This window comes from Saccostrea echinata, unplaced genomic scaffold (genome assembly GCF_033153115.1).
Source record: "Saccostrea echinata isolate AGI-Se365-2 ecotype Australia unplaced genomic scaffold, CSIRO_AGI_Sech_v1 ptg000057l, whole genome shotgun sequence".
NCBI classification, from domain to species: domain Eukaryota; kingdom Metazoa; phylum Mollusca; class Bivalvia; order Ostreida; family Ostreidae; genus Saccostrea; species Saccostrea echinata.
In genome coordinates this window covers 3,193,079-3,220,976 of record NW_026889806.1, presented here as the reverse complement: position 1 = coordinate 3,220,976, position 27,898 = coordinate 3,193,079, and the positions used below count along the sequence as shown (strand labels likewise).

The 27,898-nt window shown below is 32.2% G+C and overlaps 2 protein-coding genes across 2 annotated transcripts; both read left to right on the top strand.

The window, feature by feature from the left end:
- The first annotated feature begins 573 nt into the window (after positions 1-573).
- On the top strand, positions 574-12,062 carry LOC133174050 (A disintegrin and metalloproteinase with thrombospondin motifs 16-like). The gene is made up of 19 exons (XM_061309090.1): positions 574-726; positions 964-1,038; positions 1,378-1,522; positions 1,925-2,039; positions 3,179-3,272; positions 3,488-3,565; positions 4,366-4,517; positions 5,426-5,569; positions 5,657-5,794; positions 5,899-6,040; positions 6,332-6,451; positions 6,621-6,672; positions 7,412-7,570; positions 7,652-8,124; positions 9,190-9,254; positions 9,713-9,885; positions 10,248-10,350; positions 11,068-11,093; positions 11,941-12,062. The coding sequence occupies exons 1-19, from the start codon at positions 589-591 to the stop codon at positions 12,060-12,062; spliced, it is 2,514 nt and encodes an 837-aa protein (XP_061165074.1). The 5' UTR covers positions 574-588.
- Positions 12,063-15,081: 3,019 nt separating this feature from the next.
- On the top strand, positions 15,082-23,676 carry LOC133174221 (A disintegrin and metalloproteinase with thrombospondin motifs 14-like). The gene is made up of 13 exons (XM_061309295.1): positions 15,082-15,221; positions 16,612-16,726; positions 16,871-16,964; positions 17,230-17,307; positions 17,829-17,980; positions 18,139-18,282; positions 18,827-18,982; positions 19,232-19,373; positions 19,649-19,768; positions 19,875-19,926; positions 20,197-20,355; positions 20,783-20,968; positions 23,345-23,676. Exons 2-13 carry the CDS (start codon positions 16,614-16,616, stop codon positions 23,506-23,508), a joined length of 1,560 nt encoding a protein of 519 aa, XP_061165279.1. The 5' UTR covers positions 15,082-15,221; positions 16,612-16,613; the 3' UTR covers positions 23,509-23,676.
- The last annotated feature ends 4,222 nt before the right edge of the window (positions 23,677-27,898 follow it).

Below are 27,898 nucleotides of genomic sequence, written 5' to 3'. Positions count from 1 at the left end.
ATTAAAGATATTTGAAATAAATGTACAAGTTTTAGCAAAGATTTAACATTGAATTTGACATGAGTTCGGTAAAACTTCACAACGTTAGATCTACCTCAGTGTTTAATATCTAAATATTTTTTCTTTATTACGTTAGTTATATTTCATATATAAAATTACACAAAAATACTTATGTAACACATGCTCTTTACATGTTGTATATCTCTGCAAATTATTTGGAAAATAATGATGTCTCTCTATAATGGTTAAACATAGAATGTGCTTAAAAAGAAGTAAATGGTTTGCATTACATGACTGAAAAGATATGAACTGGACAAAACTAATTATGAAAATGTAATATTGCATTATGTTTTGCCAGTAAAATTAGTGTTTATAAATAAATAGCAGTTGTTTTACTACCAGTTGAAAATGGAAATTGGTTAAACCGAACAATGCTTAACAAAATGTAAACTTTTAAAGAGAAAATTTTACCAGCTCTTTCGTTTGAAGCAAGTTTCAAATCTTGTAGGTGAAGTCGTTATAAAGGTAAAGGAAGATGGTGAACGAATTCGACGTTCAACGGACGGCGTGAGTGTTCCCTCCAAAAGTATGATAATCACATTTCCACTCAATGATGGACTGGTAGACCTTCATTTACATAGAAAAGACGATTTGTCTGTCAATGTTCCAGTGTATACCAGCGATACCGGAGGAAACATTGTCAGGAAATTAATACCCAGCAAAAATGTGAGTTCATCAAAAGGGTTCATATATTTGCACTTGGATTTTGAATAATTATCCAAGTTGGCCAGATGTCTTCAAAAATAATATGCATGTAAGATAAGACTTTTATTCTTTTTATGTAGTTTCTTTGAACCATTAGTTAATATCTGAAACTCTCTTAAAGTCTATGATCATTGGATCGGTTTCTTTAAAGTTTGAATATCTACTTTGTGAATTTTTACATTATTTCCTTTTTTGTAGAATGTTTTTTTCTATCAAGATCGACAAAAGTTTGCTGCTTTTTACATCGAGACTACTGATTCATCGTCTTGTTTGGTAGGTTAACATAAAACATAAATCAGATCCCTCACTTGAAAACATTGTTTAAAAATTCTATATTTGTGTGATTTTCCATGTTCTATATTTTTGGACACTAGCTACTATGCGTGGTGTCTCTCTGACGGGCTAGAACAGGAACAGAACTGATACATCATTTCGCATTTTTGGCTTCACTTCTAGTTTTTTTTTTTTTTTTTTTTTTTTTTTTTTTTTTTTTTTTTTTAAAGCAAATTGACAAGCAGCAATATCAGGCTCTAGGACTTCAAATAGAAAATATATTATGAAACGTTCTATAGAAATTTATTTGTAATTTTTACATATTCAACCTTTTGCCAGTTTGGAAACTTTGAGTACCAATCAAATGAATTCTTTTTGGAGCCAAGAAATGCAGAGTGCGATGACTCAAGGCAAAATCCATTGTTGTTTAAAATTTTCAAGATCAAACATAGCCATTTTCAGTACAACGACTCGATGACAATTGGTAAATATATTTAAATGACACGTATGTGTTTCAATGTTTAACCGCATGACTTATAATTTCTTTTTATGCTTTCCATTGTGCATAAATTGATAAATGTGCAAAATAATTCATAAAACATAATTCAACAAATCAGGCAGTTCATTAATTAAAAAAAAAAAATGGAAATGCTAACGTATTTAATGTAAATCATCACCTGAATTACTATTATTACAACAACCAGTTCCATTCCTTAGCCATGTAGGTATTTGATTTATTTGGTATTAAATCTTTGATCTCTTGTAATGTCTTGATTCTATAAAATTCATCAATGTTAATCAATTTTTAGTTTCCTAACTGTTATTTGAAGTCACATATGATATTAATATGTTTGGAAAATTTTTTTTATCTGAATCCTTATGGAAGGAGAGATGAATATTCAACCGATACCCAGTGAAACCAGGTCAGCTAATGTGAAGCGATCAGCGACTGAGTACAAAGTGGAGATGCTTTTGATTATAGACTATTCCATTTACAGCTAGTAGGTGGTATTTGAGGTTTTTTTGTATAAATATGTCGATAGAACGAACTATGCAGTTGTTATCCTTTCTTCTGGTTAGAATACATAATAATTGCACAAGGATGAAATATATGGAGATAACGAACAGTATACAAGCTCAAAAGTCCATTTAAACAATACAAATCAGGAGCAGAGCAAACACGGGTCTCTAAAACATCAGAGGTGGGATCAGGTGCCATGGAGGAGTGAGCATCCTCTGCCGACAGGTCAAACTCGCCGTGTGCTCCTTGTCATGGTCGGGATATAACGGAGAAATCCGTAGACATTTCAGTGTTTAAATAATGGACTAACAATTAGTATGAAAAACGTCAGTCAGCTTTTGACTTGATGATAGATTGTATATGCTGACAAGGTCATTGTAGCCATCATAGAACTTACAAAATGATGACTTTAAACGAGACTGTTGATATTCTTGTTTCATCACCTTGTTTGTCAGTAACAAACCTCGTTTAAGAAATTGGTCATACATAGAGCATGCACTTGCATATCTAGTCAATTGTGAGATATAAATCCCGTATGCAGGTGATAATTGTATATTGCTGCATAAGTAAGGGAAGTTGACGATTGAAAAGTTAAAGTCCTCACTTTTATCATAAAACGTAGTTGTGAAGTTACCATTAACGTCATTTTCTAGTAAAATATCCAAATATGAAACAGATGTGTCAGACTCTGTGGTATTTTTTATTTCAAGCTCACTGGAATATATCGTGTCGACATATGAATAGAAGTATCTATTGTTAATTGATAATACGATGTGATGGAATAAGGTTTAAATACAAGAACGCACAATGATTTAGGATTTTTTCTGTTCATTTTACCTTGAAACATACAATTATATAAGTTCTTGGCGAAGTGATCAGACCTGTAATGCTTCATTTGAAATGTCATCTGGATCACTGGGTCATTCAAGTGATCAACATACATTGCTGTTGTTGTCGTGCGTTTGGTGTAAACATTTGAAAAAGTTCAATCTTCTTTTTAAAACGTTTGTAGTGAATCCATGATTTGATCATTTCAGAACTGCAATTTTAGAAAAACATATATTAAATCACTAAATATTGTTTATCAACCATAAATTCATTTATGCATGACCTTGACAGTTGGTTCACTCAAAGCGCAACAGGGACAACTGCAGCAAGGGACACTGAAGCTAAATACAACATAAGGCAATTCTATGCCTGGGTTATAAATGGGGTATGTCACGTATGTGTTTTCATTTAATTCAGTTAAGATAATTGTACTTTATTGCATTCATACTTGACCTATAGGCCACAACTATGTAATGTCAAGGTCACTACAAAAGTTGTTTTCTTTTGTGTTAGAATACTGCATTTTTCATAGATTGCTTCACTGGGGCGAAGAAACTAATTGGCTATTGGAAAAATGACTTTAAATTGTTTACGTTATAGATGGATATCCGGTACAAGAACATTCAAACAGCAGCATACATGATCTCGGTTGTTTACGCAGGAATCTATATTGCTGATGTAAGTAGTGTCAAAGCAATACACAGATGATGAGGTAAAATTATAAATCCGTAGTTTAAATGATATAAAATAACGACCTAACATTCGGTGCAAAACATTTCAGTCGAAGTAGGATCCAATGATAGGTTATATTTGCAAATAAGGTCGTTGTATTGAACATAGAATTAACAAAATGCTGACTTTAAATAAGATATTATTGTTGAAAACCCTGTAACATCTGCTTATTAGAAGTGATCGTAAATAGATTATGCTCTGGAATATAGAATCAGTTGGGAGACATAAACAACATATGCATGTGATTGTAGAATATAACTACATAAAAAGGGGAAGTTGACAATAGAAAAGTTAAAGTCATCCCGTTTGTCATATAGTTCATTTTTAGTAGTCCATTAAAATAATTAGTCAGTAAAATATCCACGTATAAAACAGAGGTGGCAGACTCTGTGGCGTCCTTTATTTCGTGTTCACGAGGAAACCAGTTGACAAATAAAAAATAAATGAAAATAACTATTCATGAAATGTCGTCGATATATCAAAATGTTGTTGTGTTAGCTACAGCAAGAGATTTCTTCATCTCATATAGAAGTTTATATATTAACTTTTGTTTCTACTTCTTTTTTTTTTTTTTTTTTTTATCAATAATGCTTTATTTTGCCATTGTGACTGATTTAATTATTATATGTTTTAATTTATAAAAATTAATTTGAATAATTTTAAGGAAAAAAGAATTAAATCTTGTTAGAAATGTTACGATATTTTACTCTACTCAATTTAATTTTATCATTCAAAATACTTTTAAGACCGCTGCAAAGTCTTCTTTTACCGAAAACCACAAAGACTCCTCCAGCCCAAAGCCGAAGGTGGATGCAGGCAAAGTGTTGGATGACGTCACATCCTGGATAAACGGTGAATCCGGTCTTCCTGGTCATGACCATGCAATGATGTTTTCAAGGTTCAAGAACACAGAATAGCCAGCACGATTATATATATATATATATATATATATATATATATATATATATATATATATATATATATATATATATATATATATATATATAGTTTTTTGCAGTGTAATAATTATGAAGTGAAAATATTTCCTTTTTGAATGGTTAAATAAAGACTTTCAGCGTATTCGTAATTATCGTTTCTAAAAAAATGATAGAATTAAAAACTAAAACCAAAGGCTTTTGCAAATAATCAATACAGTCATTCCATTGTATTTCACTTGAATTCTCATAATAATCCATCTTATACTTACACTCTTTCCCACAATGTGTGCTCAAAGAAAGTATTCAAATAATTTTATTTTAAAGTCGGAAAGCCTCTCTGATGATTTAGAAATAATAGTAAAAAAAATTAAAATGATTCATCTGTAAATGTGATCTTGTTCTGTAACTACGTCTTCCTTTAACATAGAAATAAATTTAGAAATAAGAACTAGATTTAGCCTAATAAAATATTAATCATGACTTCACAATAAGAAAGTTTATCAAGAAATGTTTCAAATACAACGTCCTTTCTCAAATAAAGCTTGTCTGAAAATTAAAAAAAAAAGATAACAAAATTAATATGATTGTCAAGCCATTTTTTTCTTGAGGGAGGATGGGGCATTAATTTTGGTGGTTTTTGGCATCATGCAAATTTAAAATAGTATCAGAAGCGTGCAATTTAATTGAAGGTCGAAAGTGGCGAAATCTTGATAACTTACGAAGAAATTTTGATTGGAATGACATACCGTGAACTATTTTTCAATTCAAATTGGAACTTAATCAAACGATGTAGTCTTGTTGTGTACACTTGATCATGAGGCCTTAGTGTTTCTGTTTGCATTAAATATATAATTTATTTTTCTCTCAGATATGATTTTACAAGTGGAGGCTCGAATGACATTGCTGGCTTGGCTTTTGTGTCAAAGGTGTGCACATCTCAGAGCGTGTCTATTGTCGAAGATAACTTCGACTTTGTCATACTTACGGTTGCTGCGCACGAACTTGGACACAGGTACATGGACAAGTGTAGGAAAAAAAATCGTATTAGAATAATTAAACTGAAAGGTTATTTTTCAATGATTTCCTGTCACTTTATAAGCTTGGGTGCAGTTCATGATGGAGCAGACAGTTCTTACATAATGGCTGCGTCGGCTTCTCCTCCTCAAAATACAAACCCTTGGAAATTTTCAACACAGTCCACAAACTCCTTTACTACCTATATCAATTCCCTCAATTCGTAAGTATTCCACAATTTAATGAGTTCTGATAGTATAGAATTTGCAAAGAAAAGGTTTATCATCGTATAAATATCTTAGGATCTAGCCAGTCTTTGTGTTTAAGGGCAGGGACCAATTGCATGACGTCGTTAAGTGAAACCTTCGACCCAACAGCTTTAAACAAGTTTACAGGGTTGCCAGGACAGGCTTACGATGCGGACACGTATTGTAAAAATATATATGGGTCTGGATCAGCTCTTTGCAAAGTAAGTCTCGACTCTGTAAGAGTCGTTACGTGTAAAAATCCTATTGGCTATGTCATTGTTACAGCATAATATGATTGGAAAAGAGCTACACTATCAATATTGATAGAATAATTGCAATTACGTGTAGTTAATATGCATAATACCTCTTTAGGCAATAAGATATTGTTCAGTTATCTGGTGTTTTGCTAACAAATGTATAACTTTACAATCAAAACCCATCGTAAAAGTCTGAGGAAAAGTAGCGGGTACATTTATTACTAAAAAATATATAAAATAGCGATTTTTTTACAGGCGATATATAAAGGAAATTACACTTCAATCTGTTTAACTTTGTGGTGTCTGAACACAGAGAGATCTGGGGATTGTCTGGCCTCTGTGGCAGGAGACGGTATGCAATGTGGACACAGAAAGGTGTGTAATAAATTCTAGACTTTCCAGTGATGTGTACTGAGGACTGCTAATTTGTTTCTGTCTGTGTACGCAGATGACACTTCCTTACGGAAAATCTTTATTTTTGTTTTAAAAATAAACTTCAAACAAATGTCATTTATCTGTTTAAAAGTTGTTTTTTCTGTTTCAGTGGTGTATATCTGGAGTCTGTACGTATGATGTTTGTGCTCCACCAGGGGACGGTAAGACAATTTCACTGTACCTATATCGTGCCATTATCCTACCAATATGACATTTCTTGCTTTTATAAATTGATCATTTCTAATAATAATTTATTTCGTTTAATTTTTTAACTGCTGTTAACAATATGAAAATCTTTACAGAAAAAAATGGCAGAATGTTTAACTTTTATTTGGCACATAATGGCGGTTACATACTCATAATTAAGTGGAATGCCATTAAAAATACAATATTTCGGCTAACCAATCAAATTAATCAAATGACACAACATCACACAAGTCCAAAAGCCATTCTTCATAAACACACACAAAAACATTAAATGACCACCCAGGGTTTTCTGCGAATGGTTACTTATTTAAATATTTACAATGAATGAAATAAAAGGAAGTAATAGAACCTTGCATAAAATGCATATACATGTATTTGTCGAAGAAAACCACGAATCATGTTTTTCACGTGCACATTGATTTCACATTCAAAGTTCCACTTCACAATTTACAGTAAGATCCGGGTTTATTTATGACAGAGGTATATAATTAATACTAGTACATATTTTTTTTTCAGATTAAAGAACCCCAACTTTGCACTTTCTCTGCATCTAGCAAATGATTCTAAAAAAGAATATATCCAAAGCTTCCCAATTTCTTTTATTTGACCAAGAAGACCACAGGCCTATCCCGCCCAAAAGTAAGATCTAGATTTTTTCCCGTAATAAAGTAATCGATTTTGAATGCATTTCAGAATCTTGTTTATATGGTGAAAGATCTGGCACTGTATTGGTATACAACGGAAAGGAGAAAACGTGTGTTGACGTCACCAGAGAACCATACCTGTGTTACGAAAAGGACATTAGCGCATACTGTTGTAAATCCTGCCCTCGTTTTTATACCGGAAGGCAAGGTAAGCAAACATTAGAAAGGTGTCATTCAACAGGCAGACTCGGATGTAAGTACGCTGGTAATGTGTACAACATTTTTACAGGATGTGAGTATGGGGATAAATTGTCCGGCTGTTCATCTCAATATTGTCCTCAGTATAAAGATGACAAATGCTGTGGATTTTGTTATTCTGGAGCTACACAAACCACAGACACTGTCACCACAACAGAGGAACCCGACTTATGCAAGACAACAACAATTATGATGAAAGTATCAGAGAATTCCACCACCAACAATACTAAATTTTCCACGATAACAACACAAACAACACATTCAGGCTCTCCTCAACCACATAAGAATGTAACATCAACTTCTGAACCTCGCCAGTCGCAAGCAACATTTACAGGACATTTATCTACTGTTCCAATAAACACAACGACAATAGCGTCTTACACAGACTTTCCAGTAAACGAGAAAATAAAATTTTCTTTTGTTTTACGGATGGCAATAGTATTAAGGGAGAATTTATCTGATAACACGGAATATTCATCTGTAAAGGGAAAAGCTGAAACAGCAGTGAGTTTTGACATGAATTTTCCCACAGAAGCTCAAATATTCTTTATTTTTGATTAAGTGATATGTATTAATTTTCTGCAGGTAAAAATTGATAATGTGGCTTAAATTCCGTCTACCTGATCAATAGCTCACGGTAGGTGTGACCGATCGACAGGGGATACTTACTCCTCCTATAGGTACCTGATCCAACCTCTGGAATTCCTGGGGTCCATTTTTATGCCATGTTCACATATTGTTTTTTTGTTGGTAGATTTTTTTTTTTTAGAAAAATTGTTCTGTTCGTTATCTTCACTTTTTTCCATCAAGATATGAAGATGAACCAATCTTTGTCTTGTTTTCGCTTTCATCCGTGACTGCTGCAGGCGTGTTGAAATTAGTGTTATCAAATACTTTGGTCATTTGTTTTTAAGAATGATGACCTGCTATTTTCTTTCTTAGGTTTATAAGTATAGCAAACGTGTTTCCAGAGTCCATTAATACTCAAAGTCCACGCACCCTCCTCAACTAGTTTAGGTTCAGTTGCAATCAGTTAAAAGTTTATTATAAGAGATGTGTACTTTGTTATATTTTTTCTTATTTCTTAAATGCAACTTCAAATAATGGTAGCTATCTTATTTTAAGAATATTTGCAGGCAATAAAAAAGTAAAATATCTAATATAATGGTTGAAGTACATGTATTCCGATGCATAAACAATGCAGGTTTCCCTTTTATTGCATTGTGGTCAAATATAATCTTGGCAATAAGAAAGTTTTTACAGCAAATGTTTTCAGCTTTAGGAGAGCCAATTTGATTCAATTCCAGGAGTCAATATTGTTGTCTAAGGTCTTGTATTTAGGTATTATTAATACATTTTCGATAAAGGAAGCAAACGTTCTCACACATTACGTTATTTTCTTTCATTATCCTTTTATTATCCTATTTCAGTTTAAATTGATTTGTTTCTATGGCAGACTTGTTATCAGCAGACATCATCATCATCATCATCATGATAAATAACTTTGTTTTCATGTACTATAGCTGACGACTGTGTACATTAAAATGACTTTGTTTTTGTGTACTATAGTTGACGACTTTGTACAGAAAGAGACTAGGGAGTCGTTTTAAAAGCTGTAATGTTACAGGATTAAGGTATGTACCTTCTTATATTGTAGTTTTACCTGATTAACTAATGCTGAATAATTCAATGGAAACTAATAAAAGTCATATTAGACCTAGTAACAAAAAATGTTAACAAAGTCCTATTTTAATACAGTAAAACTCGCTATTAAACAACTCGCTTATGAGGAAATCTCTATGATAAGGAACTTTTTACAAATACATTACACTATGTTGCTTCAACGGATTTCAAGATTCGGGGTTATAAGGAAGCAAAATTCGAGGTCACAGTGACTTCCTAATAACCGAGTTTTTGTGTAGATTTTTTTTATTTGTCAAACACTGATGTATTCAAATGCGAATGGAAAGTATCCAACACAAAAACAATTGCCAGGTATAATCATTTTAAGGGATTGTGATATATTAATTCACTCTTATTCATCAACTACAGTCTACAAAGTTACTAAAAGTTCATATTTTTGTGATTTAAGGAAAGGTAGTTTAGTTGTAAACTATGATGTCTACACGACGAGCGATTCATCTTCGTCATCAAATTTAGTATCCATTAACCAAGATCTCCTGTCTGGTAAAGAAAACGTGACATACGACGGACAAAATGCACCAGTGTCATCTCTATCATTTATCGACTCCTCGGGGAAAATCGGTATTGATTCATATAGAAGCTATGGAATCTTATAGTATTAACAAATTCATTACTTACTATAAATGTATTTTACGGTAATTGGCAGAAGTTGATTTTCCAACAAGGTAGCTTAGATTTGATCTAACACTTTTCAGTTGCTCTTTCCATGAATATAAATACACACCACATTAAGCAATGTACTTGATTTTGCTCGAACGCTGCTAAATAGAAGACATAGCCAAATGTAATACATTTACAGCATTTCCTATGTAGTTTTGACTTCAACTTCAGTGGTAGCTTTTTGTAAAAATACGTATTGTAAAAATTACGTATAATCATATTATATTTATTATTGTTGAACTACCCATTGTGATCGATTATAGTGAACTTCACAAATTTTTCATCTGGATGTCAAATTCTGAAGGCGATCAATCCGTGTAGGACTGGATCACAATGCGTTGAAGAACAACAAGGACCAGTTTGCCGGTAAGAATACTTTCTTAAGAAAGGATTTTTACTCATCTATAAAGTCATTATAATAAGAAGCTTATAGTTGGAGGAAAAAACTAAATAATAAGTTAAAAAAGATATTTGAATAAATATAATTAAATGCTTGACAAATTAATGCCTATATATATCTGGTCTTCTAGAATGAAAGTGAAGATAACGAACAGCGATTGATCTAAAAAAAAAATCTACAAACAATCAGATCTGTAAACAGGACATAAAACATGGATCCCCCGGAAATTCTAGATGTGGGATCATGTTCCAAGGAGGATTTAGCATCCCCTGTCGACCGGTCACACCCGCCGTGAGCCCCAAGTTCTGATAAGGTAGACGGAATGTCCCGCAGTCAAATTTTACTATGAAAACAAAGGCCTAACAATTTGTATGAAAATTGTAAGTCAGAATTCGACCCTTTGATATATTTTATTTGTTAATAAGATCTTTAAAAGGACAAAAAAAATTACAAAATGATGACTTTAAACGTGGTAGTTGAAATCCCTGTAGCATCAACTTATCTGTCAGTAGCATGCCTTAGTTTAAAATGTCAAGTTCTATACAGTAAATATGACATCCTAATGATTAAGATATATGCTCAGATTGAATTACAGCATGACAAAAAACTGCTTTATAAAAAGAAATATTTTTCTTGTGGTATTTATAACGTTTATGGATGATTTTCATTTTCATTCTCTGTAGTGTGATTTCAATAGATAACGAAAAGGGTAAGACGAACAGGAAATAATGTAAAAATTATATCAATTATCTTATCACAAATCTTTAGTTGGCAAACTTGATATTGCAAAACATATACATTGTATTTTCTGCATGGGGCGGACATATATTTCATTGCTGACACATATATTACAGGCTAAAAAAAATATTTAATCCGAACAACATGACCGTTTAAACTTGTCGGGGATGATCAAGACAATAGATTTTACGAAATACTAGTTTTAAAAAGTATGAAAGTATGGTTTAAAATTTTCTGAATGAACATTAGTGTCATTTATGATTGCTGGTTCCCATTGCATGTAGGAATTTTTTTCGGGAATACTTTTGCATATTAAGATAGGAAAAACTTTAAAATGGACTGAACAGTCTATTGCATTGTAATATAAAGGTAGGAATGTCACATTTTCATTTCTGCAAAAGAAAAAAACCAAATCAAACCATATTCTGTACAATTCATATAAGCATTTAAACCGCCCTAGAACATATCAATATAAAATTGTCCTAGTTATTGCTCTAGACATAATATGTATCCATATACTACTTGTGCGATGCTATATTTAATAGACAATTTTAAAATATTTTATTAAAATTGTTTCTTTTACTCTCAGCAGTTCCAAAAAGTTTGCTTTCTATGAAGAACTTCTTCACTTTCACGCGAATATCTGTAATAACATTGACAACAACAGATAGTATTTTCGATAATTCATTTATAAGGATAAGGTATATTTTCTTTTCTAAAATTTTCCTGAATAAGACTTTGATGAGTGAAATTCAAGAGAACTTATGCTAAATGTCCTTTTTATGCAGTTTTTTGTAAAATTTATTTTATTGTTTCAGATTGGACAATGTTAATACTGTTGGTTGGTGGTGCCTGTGTGGTGGTTCTCGTGGTAACAATCACGGTACTGGTCTTCTGCAGAAGAAACAAAAACAAAAAGAATACAATAGAGGGAGAGTGATTTCCATGAATATAATCAAGATAACCTGGATTATTTGTATATATCGAAAGTCAAATTTGATGTCATCATACCATTATCAGCCAGAAAGAATAAAAATTACAAAGTTTACCATAAATTGAATGGATTAAGATTAGAAGTTGCTATATTCCTAAAGGTTTTAAAAATTACATTTGCATTGTAATCTTAGAAGAAAAAAATATGTTTTTTGAAAGAAATGAAAAACTGTACTAGGATTAAACAGTCCTGCATTAACTTATTTTTTTCTTTCTAATTGCTATTCTTGTCTTTACACAATATTGATAGCCGTGCATTCTTGACTTTTTTGTAAAATAAGCTTTCCATTTAAATTCTGATTATATTTTCATTCAATAATATCAGAAGCAGTCAAACATGTCTCTTTTAAAAATCTCCAATTAAGACACCTGTAAGAAAAACTAACATGCATGCTGATATATGATCTATTTGTCAGAGATTCAAAGAATTGCTTTGCACAACCACTAGATAATTTTTAGGGAAGGTACAAGGTCAGGAAGAATTGGTTGTGTTCAGAATCAACTTAGAGTTATGTCCTTTTTGATCTAAAAAAAAAAAATCTACAATCACTGCATTTGCATACTTGACAAGCTTTCAAGGTTTTTTTTCATTAAAATAATATGGAGAAATAAAAATGTTGAAGTCATCACGTTTATCATAAAGTTTTGTTATTAGGCTACAAACAAATTTTAAACAAGGCAAGCTATTGACAAATAAGTTGATGAGGTGCTTTTTCAATAAAAATGGAACTCGTAAATTTTCCTATCCTGTCATTTGCAAAATTATTTTGTTAAAGACATTCTGATTGTACACATAAGTACTCCGAAGTTGATATAAAAAGATGCTCGAGTTTCTGATTGACAACATCTGTGTAGTTTTTAGAGATCAGGTCTTCCACCAATCTGTCGGAATTCACATGGGTCTAATTGCATCCTGCTATTTGCAGACCAATTTTTGTATTCATATAAAGAGAATTTATACCAAAACTTCTACATGAAAAGAAGTTTCTTGTTGTGGCCTTCAATTCAACATTTAGATAAATCGATGACGTATAATTTAATCAATTAACAATAGTTACTTCCGTTCATACGTCGACCTGACATATCCAAGTAAACTTGACATAAAAGATGCCTCGGAGTCTGACACATCTGTTTCATATTTAGTTATTTTACTAGAAAATTGCTACGGAAGTGGTTTTAGTAATTGACAATCTTTATTACACACAAATGAAAAGCGCCCTTTTTGTTCGTTTGTTTAATTACGAGTAGTCAATGATTTTTTAATCGTATTTCAAGTACAAAGAAATAGCGACAGGGCACCAGTCATTCTAGTGGCACTTTTAGAAGCGTTACGTCAATACTTCTGTAGCGCCATTATAGCGTAACGTTTAACGTCACCAACATCACGTGTAACGTCAACAGAAGTCTTTTTACAGAATTTGCAATAAATGCTATGTTTTTTTTTACACTTAGGATATACGGAAGGAAATTCATACAACACATCAATCTTTTCCTTCGTTAATCTTAAAACATCCTGTTAAATTTTCCTCAATATATCGACAAGTAGATATTGTAGCAGCTATTCAAAGGAAAATAGAACAATGAATACGCAATGATTGACAGAAATAATGTACTATGTTACATCGATGCATTCAACCATGACCATGGAAATATTTAAATACTAATTGTGCTACAAACGGGTGGATAAGTAGATGTACCGAACATTTAAATTACACAAGCCTTGGATTTCTTTTTAAATAGATCACAACTGTTTACTTTTTACGCTTAAGACTAGTAAGCGAGATGTCACGGGTTCTAATCGTTATGTTTGGGATTGATTTAATTCATGGACTGTTTCCATTTAATGACTACAATGTCAGCCTTAAGTTTAGTAAGTATTCATAACTTAGTTACTATCTTTATATTCTTTCTTGTTCGAAGTTTCTATTAAAAGTAATATACATCACATATATAGTAAACATTGCGCAAGATACTCTTAAAGTCAGTTCTCGAGATGAGTCACTGACTTATGTTGTAGATTGGATATAATTTTGTAATGCTATACTGTAGTTAAACTCTGTGTATACAGAGTAACATAGGCCAGTCTAAAAGATCAATAGCTACCTGACTTTTACCAATGAGTTTTCCTACAAACCTATTACATGTAACCCAATACAAACAACATTAAAACAACTGAAGAATAATTAGAATTATAATAGGTGCCCTGGTGTTTCTTTTATTTTATAGATGATGTCAAAGTTAATATTACATACTTAGGAGACAGAGACATAAGATCTGCTGAGTCATCTAAACATAGTGTCGTATCGTTTTATATCAACAATGAATTGATAAAATTGAAACTAACAAGTAAAAGGGAAATACATCCAAATGTGCCATAGTTGAGATATATTAAGGTAATTAGTGAGATATATGTATGGTAAATATTTGTACAGTTCAAAACCTAAATAATTTATTTCTGTTGAAAGAATGAAAACGGAAAACATGCATTTATTCAAAAGAAGAGAAAGACGCTTACAGTCTAAAAAATAACAGGTTATTTAATTCTTTCATCGTCACTAGAAATTAATTCAAACAGAAAATAACTTACGATACAGATAACAGACTGACAAATCTCCAAGTGTTTAATTGATTATTCAATGCCATTTGAAAACCGGAATCCAAAATAACATGGAAAGCTTTATGTTGTCAAAAATTGGCTTTCAATGGCAGACATAGTGGTTATATCATAAACTGCAAGACCAGAAAAGATGTTATACTTACGTCAATAAATATGTAGATCTGGCTGCAAAAGTATCAGTATGAGATTACACAGTGTTAGCAAATGTTGAATGAACTGAGAAGAGTAATGGTTTTCTTTTTGTATGTTGATTTGAGCAAATAAGTACGATTATGCCTCTTTAATTGCAAACCTTACAAATATTTTGAACTTTTCTACTTTTTTATGCATTTCCCCCCAAATAGACAGGACTGTTTTTACACAGAGAAAACGAGTATTTAATTGAACCAGAATCCAAATCCTGTTTGTCTGACTTTGGTGGAAATATAAAATACAGGGTTTTACGATTGGATCAGCCACAACATACTTTTTTGGATCCAATACAGCCAAGTGAGTAAAAACTTATTAAGCATCGTATTTTCCTAACACAATCTATATGTTTTAGTTTACTTAATTCTTTCTCCCTATATTGGACTCTTTATGTTGTATTTTGACCCCTTCCCCCAAGCAATTTATCCTTTTGTTTTTATAAGCACATCGACGAATATATACCCTATACTAATATAACCCAAAGGTTATAAGAAAATCAGTCATTATTTTCTTTTGAATTCATTTATGTTGTCTTTTAGTTCCAACTTAAAATCTAAAAAATAAGAGTTTTGATTAATTTTTTAAAAATCAACGTGAATATGGAATCAAAAATGCTCTCACAAACAAATATCGGCAATGATCACATACTTCTCCATTTATATAACGTTTCATGAATAAAGCTGGCTTGTACTATGATCTGGTTTTAGCATAAACATTGTTTTCTTACAAGGTATTGAAAGTATTGAACAGACATCAATCTAAAAATACTACAAAGAATACAAATCTTTAAACAGGAAATGAAACACGGACCCTTGGAAATTTTAGAGGTGGGGTCAGATGCCTAGGAGGAGTAAGCATCCCCTGATGACCGGTCACACCCGCCGTCAGGATCATGTAGACGGAATAATCCGTTATCAAATTTAGGATAAAAAAATTGAACTGAAATATATCAGTCCCCCAATGATGGGTTTTATTTCCTAACAAGTGCTTTATAACGACCATAGATTTTACAATATGCTGACTTTTAACGAGGTTCTTTAAATCCCTGTAAAATGAACTTATTTGTAAGTATCCATCCTCGGTTTAAAAATTCGATCGTATTCAGAGTAAGCTCTTATGTATCGAATAAGTTGGGATATATAAACGCCATGCGCGGGTGGAATATTACTATTTGTACATAAATAAATAAAGGTTGACGAGGGAAAGGTTGAAGTCTTCTGGTTTGTCACACAGTTTATCAGATGGTTGTTATCGTATATAGCCAGTTAAACGACTTTATCTTAAACAAATGTGCAAAATGTGAAATATTCAAATTCTGTTATACCCTGTAAATAAATGAATTGAAAATAAATGAAAATATCATCAATTACTTGATAAAACGATGAATCAAATATTGAGTTTATATAATGTGCTTTAGCCGTACATAAGTGGAGGTGTATCTCAAAGACATCCTTTACTGAGTTAAGCTATACTGAACTCATTATAACAAGGACTTAAAATGCCATATTCCGTATTTCATGTAAATTGCCTAGACTCATATTTCAGAATAATATATATTCTGTGAATTTATTTTACACTTATTTCTGTGATACTCTTCTATGAAGCATTAACTAAAAAATTGAATATTGTTCTTAAAGCTGGCGATACAAAATCATGTTACTTACTAATGTTTAAATATATGTTTTGTTAGGCATGAACCTAGAAAGATGGCGTCATAACACAAGAAAAAGACTAAGGCATAGGAGACAAATAAACGACTATAAAATAGAGATGTTCTTTATCATTGATTATGCCGTTTATAAATAGTAAGATTTAAATCTGATTGAAATAACAACATGTAGAAAGCAATATATAGATTGCATTAAAAAGAAAATGATATTAGAATTTGTTTCCATAACCAAAACCAACCGAAAAAATACTATTAATAATTCTGTTTTGTAATTACAAAGCTGGTATACACAGAGCAGAGCAGCTGATATGAGACAGAGAGACGCGGAAGCTAAGAATAACATCAGACAATTCTACACTTTTGTAATCAATGGGGTAAAAAGAAAATTTGTATGTTTGTTAATATTGAAATAAGTCTATTAAACTTTCAGAATATCTATCTTCATTGTATTTATTGTACCTTTCGTGGACTCTATAAGCATTCAGTATTAGTTGAAAGAACAAATATTCCCTATATCAGTTGACTCTTATTTTTATTATTATTTTCGATGATGAGATTATTTATGAGAAAGTAATTTGTAATAGTGCAAAGATTTTTAAAAAAGTTTTTCATTCATTTATTTATTTTTTCTTTTTTTAGATGGACGTTCGCTATAAAAATATCCAAACTTCTGCGTTCAAAATATCAATTTTATTTTCTGGTATTTATATCGCTGATGTAAGTATGTTTTTACAAAAAAGAGAGAAATATTTGAAAGTAATTTAATACAAACTTATAATTTGTAATGGTCCACAACTTTGCTACATATCTGTATTTTTTTGTAAATGAAAAAAAATTTTTTTACTTTTCTTCTTGTCAGCCAAAGTTATTTTGTTCTGTTCATTTCGAATGAAGAAAAAAAATGCAGATGAAAATTCATGAAATCTTTGTCAACAAGCTGGTTTAATACATGATAACTTAGATGATGATAAATATGATTTTTCCTCTGAGAAACTTATTTGTGACTCACTTAAGCCAGAATTCTTTATTATAGTACCATGTCTTTTAATTACGCAGTATTACAGATAAAAATCTTTTTAAAGGTTTTATTAGGAAAGTTCTCAAAGTATTTTTGTTTCTTGTCTAACTGAAACATAAACTGCTCTTGTCATTTTTGTGTGCGATATAATATAACTTTTAAATCTGGCAATTTATTTATTTTGTATCCTTGTTTAATAATTTGTTCTACACATCTGCAGACTCCATCAAAATCGCAGTTTATAGAAAAACTTAAAGCTAATTCAGCATCCGGGTATCAAGTAGACTCCAATGCAGCTCTAAAAGCTGTGACGTCATGGGTTAAAGGAACCCCTGGTCTGCCTAATTACGACCATGCTATGATGTTTACAAGGTAAAGGGATAATATTTCATATCTAAAAAAAATCATCTCAATAGATATATACCTACACAAATAACATCAAGTATGGGTGATATTAAACATGTGATGGAATGTTGAATGTTAAAATTGATGCAAATATCTCTACGGTGCACGAATTGTTTTGATTTTAGATACGATTTCACCAGTACTGGATCATCAGATACTACAGGACTTGCGTGGTTAGGAACTTTATGTACAGACCAAGCTGTTTCGGTGGTAGAGGACCACTTTAATTTCAATGTTATTACTGTGGCAGCACATGAATTAGGACACGGGTATTTTATTAAAATCTTGAAAAAAATAATATTAGATATATGTTATTTGTAATGGAATTTGTAAATTTTAGTGTACAGTGTACAGATATTATTAATTTGTATCGTATTCAATTAGGAAAACTAGCTTAATACCAGTGAGACATTTTTTTCTTTTATATGAAGGACACTTACTCATTTCAGGTCACAAATAAACAAGAAGGCAGTGAATGAATTATAGTTAATAAACTTAATAATACGTCCACCGTAGTAGAACAGTAAAACCATATTCATAAAAATCATATTCATTACTTTCCATTCGTTTCTATGTAAAAGACAAGAATTTGAATACCTTATTATTATCCACTCAGGATTCAACATTAAATTTTTTTATATAGTGTACCAAATGTTAAAAAAGTTAACACATATTTGTAGATAAATTTAGACAAAGTGTTTTAACAGACTGAGTGCAAAGCATCACGGAAGTGGAAACTCGGCAATGGTGACGATGTAAAAAAAAAAGTGAACACATATTTAGTGATAAATTTAGACAAAGTTTTTTTAACAGATTGAGTGCAAAGCATGACGGAAGCGGAAATTCCTGCAATAGTGACGATGCCTTCGTCATGGCCCCCAGTACAATTCCTGTGGATAACCAAAATCCCTGGAAATTTTCCGCTTGTTCCACCTATTACTTTACTAATTATATCAACAAACTTAACCGGTATGTCACTTTATTGCTATGCCACTATAGTAGTTAGTTCCTTATTATTTTAAAACAAAGAATGCAGTTTTAAGCCTGTCAGCATATATTTATTTATTTTTCAAAATGAGAAGGAAATGACAATATATTCTAGGTATTCCCTCAAAAGTTATATGAATTGGATTGCTATTTGCTTTCATCCATTCATGATAGTATATCTTTAGTTTTACGAGCAAAAATATTGCTAGTAAGTACTTTTATACTCGACAGGGACAATAATAATTGTATGACTGTCTTAAGTCAAGACTTCGACCCTGACGCATTAAAACAATACACAGCACTTCCTGGTGAGATATATGACGCAGACGCACAGTGCCGACATATTGTTGGTCCAAATTCTGGATTTTGTAAGGTATACATGGTGTCTTTTAATTGTAAAGAAAATTTTATAGAATTTTGTTTATCTACAGTCTTTACATAACTTTTGATTCTCTTACAAAAACAAAGATTTTTCCATTGTACCAAATGAAGATTTCAGTATTTTAATGACCCAGTTTTAGAATGGACTACATTAAGATAGAACATAGTAATACTAGATTTCTTTATATACGTGTACATTTTATATAGAACATAGTAATACTAGATTTCTCTCTTTAAATGTACTTTTTTTTTTATATCTATTTATAGAGCATTTACAGACAAAACTTTATGTCTGTGTGCACAAAATTATGGTGTACAAGGGGTGACGGAAGTAATGGGTGTGTCTCCGCAGTAGCGGGAGACGGGATTCAATGTGGCAACAAAAAGGTATCTTCTCAGTCGCATTCTTCTTAGTCATAAAATAATTGGTAAGATATCTAATCAAATTCCAAAAGTCTACTACTATAAGGTTGGGTTTTTTTTTGTATTTCAGTGGTGTATTTCTGGTGTCTGTAAATATGATGAGTGTGCGCCACCAGGTGACGGTAAAATCGTCTTTGTTTCCAAAGTTACCTTTCAAAAGTTCTAATCAAGTATTCAGATCATTTTAAAGAGTAAAAAAAAATTGGAATTTTAATGGGAAATTAAGATTTTTATTTACTTGTTCTAGCTATTAAAATACGTAAACTTAAGGAATGTTTTTCACTTTCCCTTATTCAGTTTGACATCTGAATACACGTATATACTTTTTCCTAAACAATTTAATAAAACGGCTGAAGTATAGGTATTTATATTAATGAATGTTTCAATTACAGAATCTTGTTTGTATGGAGATAGAGAAGGTGTAGCAATCACTTATAATGGAGTCGATGTCACATGTTCATTTGAAGACATAAAGAAAAATCCAGCTGTTTGCTACTCAGTCAATACTACTTGTTGTCGACAATGCAGAAACTTTTATACTGGTATAATAGGTAATACTATCAAGTTGTTCTAAAAGAAAAAGCAAATCTCAAGTGCATGACAATCTAGGACATTCTCAGATTTTTAAGGACCAAAAGACAAATGCAGGCAATCTGGGTGGCAAAAATATATATTGCAAATGAGTTAAAAAATTGTAGAATTAGCCTTTTCGTTTCTTTGTCGTTTTTTTGTTGGAATTTGCGTTATAGAAACGAAAACTAAAGAGTACTGTCCTGAAAATTTTGGCATTAAAGTGCTGACTACTAGTATTTTAATTTGAAAATGGTCTTTGACACAATATAGTTGTTTCAGAATAAAATGCATTTAATATCCAGATTTGTGATACCGCCGTTATATTTTATTAATAAACTTTATCCCATTCTAGGTCCTCAAGCATCAATCAAACCTCTTAGAATGTTCTTTGTTCTTTGATTATAGGCTGTGAATATGGAGACAGAGCAACAGGCTGCTCTAAGTCCCATTGTCCGGGGAACCCAAGTCTTTGTTGTGGAACATGTTACAATGGAACATTAAGTACACCGTCTTATCAGCCAACAACACAAAAAAATCTTAATCTTTGTAAAATGAAAGCTACAACGCCATCTACGACAAGTAATATAGAAGGTATAATGTAGGGAAAAACAAGGTATAAATTCTAATTCTCTACGGAGAGTTTGATATTGTTATAAACTCTTCTTTTGTAACAAAAGAAGCAAAAGATCAAGTCTGCCACTTATGTAGCAGTTGGTCTACATTTATCTCATGCAATCTTAGTAAAATATAGTAGTAGTAACAACAGTAAACCAGAATTCAAAATTTGTGACAGAGGTCAGATCTCAAGACTATTTGACAATATCAAGGACACAATAGAACGAGAAACATTCTCCAAGTTTTAAAGTACAATGTTTAATGAAATATAATATAATAATCCTTAAATCTTAGTAAATGTGTGTAATCACTTTTTGCTTTTAATAATATTCTTATGATACTACCAATCAGCAAAGAAGTGCCCTTCTTTAACACTAATTAAGGACATACGCAACGTAGTTTGAACTTTATTGCCTTTTTCCCTGGAGTTGAAGAGTTCCAATACTGAAAGGAACCGTGTGCTACATTTTAATGTCTATATATGCTGTTGTACACTTCTTCTAAAACAAGTTTGGATAAATAAAACATCTAGAATATATGTTTAGTAATTTTTGTATATCTTTTTCTGAATTATACAAGAATTTTCATCAATTGATTTCATTTCAAAACCCCTGGTAATGCAGGCTGATTTTTTGTCTACAAGCATCTGATGACACTATAATCTTAAATTAAGAATAACTTGAAAAATTTTCAGTAGGTAAGGTAGGTTGCGTAGTCCTTAAATGTAATCACTGTTGCAAATACCGGAAAGTCATTGTGATGGATTTCTTTTTTCACTTCTGTTTTTATTAGGTTAACTGAGTCACTCGGTTGACCTATTGCTATCTGTTTTCGTCCGTCGCCTTGCGTCGTCCATTAACATTTTAACATTTTCAGCTTCTTCTCTGTGAATTTCATTGGCTCCACCCCTGGAGCTAAAACCATCAAAATTAGTGTTATGTTTAAAAATCTTCTTTACTACTTGACATTAAGCAGTTGAACCGTTGTCATGATGGTAATAAGCATTGAGACCTCTACCAAACTGTGCAATTCATGACCCCAGGGTCAGGGGTTATGGTGCTAGGGCGGAGCACAGTTGAATATATAGCTAAAATGCATCATTTCTTAAAACATCTCCTCTGCTCCAGGGTTTTTTTGGTTTGTTTGCTGTTTAACGTCCCTCTCGAGAATTGTTCACTCATATGGAGACGGCACCACTTGCCGGTGGAGGGCTGCAGATTTTTACCTATACACAGCACTGAAGGCCATTGAGCAGTGAGGGATCTTTTTCGTACCAGCACCTACTGGCTATTGCGACACGGGACCTCGGTTTATACGGTCTCATCCGAAGGACCGGTCTCCACGTCCTAACAGTGGGATTTGAACCTGCGATTTAAGGATCAACTCCTTACTCCGCGACTTTAAAGCAGACGCTCTAACCACTGCCCCACGCGGGCGACCTGCTCCTGGGTATTAAGAAAACAAACTGATTGCATAGTTATGATGAGGAAGAGTGTCTCTTCCAAAATTGTGAATGTCCAGGCCCTCTGGGTCAGAAATTCTGGTGTTAGGGCGGGGCTCTAAAGATTATATAGTGAAAATTCGTAATTCTTCGAAAATCTTCTCTACTTCGGGGTACAAAGCCGATGTACTAAGTACATAGTTATGATGATGGAGGGTACCTCTTCCAAAATTGTGAATTCCATGGTCCCTGGGTTAGGGGTTCTTATGTTGGGGGGGGGGGCTCTAATGATTATATAGTGAAAACTCATTAATTCTTTGAAATCTTCTCCTCTGCTACTGGGTATTAAGCCGATGAATTAAATACATGGTTATGATAAGCAACATCGCCTCTTTCAAAATTATGAATATTACGGCCCCTGGGTCAGAAGTCCTGGTGTTAGGGCGGGGCTCTAACGATTTTTAAAGTGAAAATACATTAATTCTTTGAAAATCTTCTCCTCTGCTCTTGGGTAATAAGCCGATAAACTAACTTCATAGTTATGATGAAGAAGGGTGCCTTTTTCAAAATTTGTGCATTTGATGGCCCCAGGGTCAGGTATTATGATGGAAGGGTGGGGCTCTAATGTTTATATAGTGAAATATGGCATGTCAAACGTTGCAATTTTCGATCCTTTCAATTTGTATTGTATAATTTTTATTCATATTCTATCATTTTCCATTTGGATTGTATAATTTTCCATTTAAAATTTTTAAAATTGAATTAATCAAAATCTATGATAGCTTGGGGATTAAATACCCAATGCCATACAAAACTTCTTTCGAATTGGGGTATATATTTTATTAGAAAAGGTTTATAATTTTGGAATATTTTATTTCATATATACTTATTATTATCTTAATTTATTTTAGGATACAGAAATTACCTTATTTATGGTGGTGCAGTTGCTGTCAATCTGGTTCTTCTTATTGTAATCTGTATCTGCGGTCTTTATCATAAGCGAAAGCAGAAACATAAAAGTGTTCCAAATTCCAAACTCAGTGGATTTACAAATCGTGCCATGGAATATATGTGAAGACATAAATATTCGGGACCAGAGCCTGACGCAAAATAATTGACTTTGATGGGAAGACAAATAAAAATTCCTTCATGGGTTAAAATTTTGAATATTGAATATAAAATATTGAAGATCTCAGAAATTGTATCGTTAACATAGTAGATATTTCATTGTATTTAAATTAAATACACTTTTGTATAGAAGGTTGTTATCTGTTATTTTGGCTCTTTTTCTGTCTTTTTTGTTTCGTGTAATATTACGCTTCACATGCAAAACACAGAAAGTGATTTTGCCTAAAATACAGTTTTTTCTCTGTATAGGTGCCATATGTAATAATTTAAGAAATCAATGGTGCTATCATTATTGATAAAATAATGCTTCATGCGTAATTTGTGAGTGTAAGAAATGTTATGAATGTTTATATTTGGCGTAATATCAGGGAAGTGTATAAAGACAATAATGGCAATACAAGTACATGTATTAGCTTTTCTGAAAAGCTTGTCTGACTTGAACAAATTTATTTTTTCGTGAAGAAACAAGAAAAGTTAAATTCAGTGTATTCAACATGACTCTGAGTCATGAAATGAATTATTTAGCTAAGAAGTAAGAACAGTTCAATTCAGTTGCATCAACATAAAATAAAACTTGGACATGATCTTATTCTATATACTCTATATTACTTGTAAATTTTTTTTCCATGGACGTAGAAACCAGGTGAGGGGGCGTGCCCTCCAATAATTTTGCCGATTTATACATAGCTATTTTATGCTTGTGCCCCCCAAATCATGTAAATATTAACTTCTGATATCTTTTTTATGCTCTCTAAGGAATTTTTCCTTGATACAGTCCACCCTAACTGAAAATTTCTTCCAATGGGCCTGTTCATGGATACAATGAAATATATAGAGATAACGAACAGTATTCAAGCTCAAAAGTCCATTAAACAATACAAAAATAGGAGCAGAGCAAACATGGACCTCCAAACATCAGAGGAGGGATCAGGTGCCATGGAGGAGTGAGCATCCCCTGCCGACCGGTCACACCCGCCGTGTGATCCTTGTCATGATCGGGGGGAAATAACGGAAAAATCCGTCGAGAATTCAGTGTGTAAATAATGACCTAACAATTAGTATGAAAAACGTCAGTCAGCATTTGACTCAATGATAAATTGTATTTGCTGACAAGGTCATTGTATCGACCATAGAACTTACGAAATGATGACTTTAAACGAGACGGCTGATATTCTTGTTTCATCAACTTGTTTGTCAATAATTTACCTCGTTTTAGAAATTGTACATACGTAGAGCATGCTCTTGCGTATCGAATCAACTGAGAGATATATACCCCGTATGCAGGTGATGAAGGTATATTGCTGCATAAGTAAGGGAAGTTGACGATTGAAAAGTTAAAGTCATAGCGTTTATCATAAAGCTTGGTTGTTAGATTACCATTAACGACTTTTTCAAGTAAAATATCCAAATATGAAACAGATGTGTCAGACTCTGTGGTATCTTTTATCTCAAGCTCACCAGGATATATTGTATCGACATAAGAATGGAAATAGCCATTGTTAATTGACAATACGTTGTCGATATATCTAAATGTTGAGTTGAAGGCCACAGCAAGTGTTTTCTTCTTTTCACGTACAAGATTTTGGACAAATTCTGCTTCATATGAATACAATAAAGGTCTGCTAATAACGGGGCTCAATTGGTACGCATGGGAATTCCTATAGATTGTTGAAAGACCTGGTCTCCAAAAACCACATAGATATTGTCAATCAGAAACTCAAGCATCTTTTTAATGTCAACTTCAGAGTACTTGTGTGTACAATCAGAATGTTTTTTAACAAAATAATTTTGCAAATGACCAATGACAAGGTAAGTGTATTTACGAGTTCCATTTTTATTGAAAAAGCAGCTGTCAATGATATCAAAAAGCCAGTAGCCTTTTTCACAAAAATTCTTATGAGTAAGATTAAAATTTTACAACTCTTTAATTTCTTTGTTTAATAAAGAAAATTATTTTTTCAGAAGAATAATTCTCAATATACTGTAATGTAATAGAAATATAAGATTTTTTGTAACATACTTCAATTTAGGTACATATAGAAGAATTGGAAAATTTTAATCTTAGTCGTAAGATTTTTTGTGAAAAGGGCTACAGGACTTTAATTTGTCGTGGAGAATGGTTGTTTATAAAGTTGAAAAGTCGTAAGTTTTTAAGCTGTTGATTTTGGTAAAATCTTTTGATTTCCAATTTTCCAAAAGTTCCTTGGAATTTTTAAGTATCCACATCTGATTTACACCACTTCTCGAATATATTGTTGCACAGTACTCTTGAAGTTTCTCCTTCACCACTTTTAATATCTTAGTTAGGAGTAAAGAAAGAGGCTTGGTTGAATATTTACTGGAACCCGCTATGTATCTTTGCTTGTAAGGCAGGACATAATCAGTTACAATTTAAGCAAAAGAAGATTCAACATCTATCCTTCACTTTGGTATCTTTTTAAACTATGAATAAATCAATACGTTATGTAAGAAATGTCAAATTTTAAGTGTTTATATGTAGTGATGAAGAGCGTGCAAGTTCATAAGTTAAAAAAATCCAAAATGCACCTACTATTTGACATTATTTGATGATATGTATTTAAAATCTAGGATAAAGACAGCGTAGATTTTTATGAACATAACATACTTTTTGTAACGTAACACTTGACAGACAAACGTTCGTGGCTTCTCGGGCTCTCTCGGTAGCTCTTATCGAAATGTAAACACATATGTATGGAACGCTGGAGAAAATTTAAATATTCATAACCTTTAAGTCAAATGTATAAGAAGAAGCATCTCCGAGCTCTATTCTTAAAATAGAACCTAACGCCCACTTGCCGTGGCAGACACATGAAGCATCCCACAGATTTGTTAATTTCTAAGCACACGTGCTTTTCTGTTGAATCTGCGATCACTTTATTGATAAATACGTAAGTTTTCTATCAGTAGATAGGAAAGATAAAATAGTTTGCATAAACAATGGCACATTTTATCACAATGTACCCGGTGTATTGAGACTGACAGACGTTACGTTCAAAATATGAGAAGAAATAAATTCCACTTTTGTATGTTAATTTTATCCTTCCTAAACAGTAGTGAATGAAGATATTCTGTGTACAAGGTATTATCGCCGTATATTTGTCTTTTATTTTGACATGGTTGAAAATGTCCCCCTACACTTGCGTAATTCTAGTGGAATTATCAAATTCATTTCAAGGAAAAAAAGTAAGTTGATGGAAAAATCTGCTTATTTTATCTTTTTTATATATTTGCAATGTACTTTTCAATATAAAACATTTCTTATTTCATTTTTTTAAATAATTTATTTTATATTCCTCTTGTTAAAATCATAGGTCAAGATGTACTCAAGAGCGAATTTAGAGCCAGTACTGTCTGACGCCATGACGTCAGACAATGACGATAACGAACAGTAATCGTCGGCTGCGCGGCGTAATGGTTAGAGCGTCTGCTCTAGAGTCGCGGAGTAAGGAGCTGAAGCAAAATCTAATTTTTGCAATAAATTGTGAATTTCAATATTAAATCAATAACCTGATCTACATTATTTTTGGGATTCCTACATTCAAGATATGAAGTATTTTTCTGACTGTTATTCGGATCTGCGAGTGAAAAATTAAAATTATATATGCATGGAAAAATACAAATGAGAATATAGGATAAATTTTTACTTAGATAATTAAGCATTTTTCTATTTCTAGTGCAAGATTTCAAAACAAAGTTCTTTTTTTTGAAAATGAATTATATTTTCCTATATCTGATTCATATCTTCGGCTGTTTGATATTGGTTCAAGCTTAAAGGGAAGTATTGGAATCAAGTAGATGAAAATTCTGGTGAAAGTTCATCATAAACTGTCTTGTTATGTACAAAACACACAACATATCTTACTTTGCTTAGAAATATATACCCTTGAAAATGCATATTATATCTTTTGATAAGCATGATCGTGAGTGTGTGTTCGAATATAGGTGGCGCTGCGATCAATGCATGATCAGAATATGCTCTCTGCATGTTGGTGCAAAGATAACACTGCATATGGTAAAAAAAATAATCAAGGTATAAAGAACCAAACTTAACAACCTGGCTCTCGGAGGGTTGTGCATGTTTTTTTATAAGTGGATGAAGACATCCACTTCAATAATAAGGATTCAAAGCGAAGTGCCACTTATTAAACCAGCATATGTGTGGCTGGTATTAGTTGTACGGGCCGAAGGCCTCAGGGTGTGTGGAAAACAACCCGGGGTATATTTCCGTACACCCTTGATTGGACCTGGATAACGAGTTTATTTCCTATGTAACCAAATAAGCCCTTTGTTTTTGCTTTTTTTTGATTCATGGATTC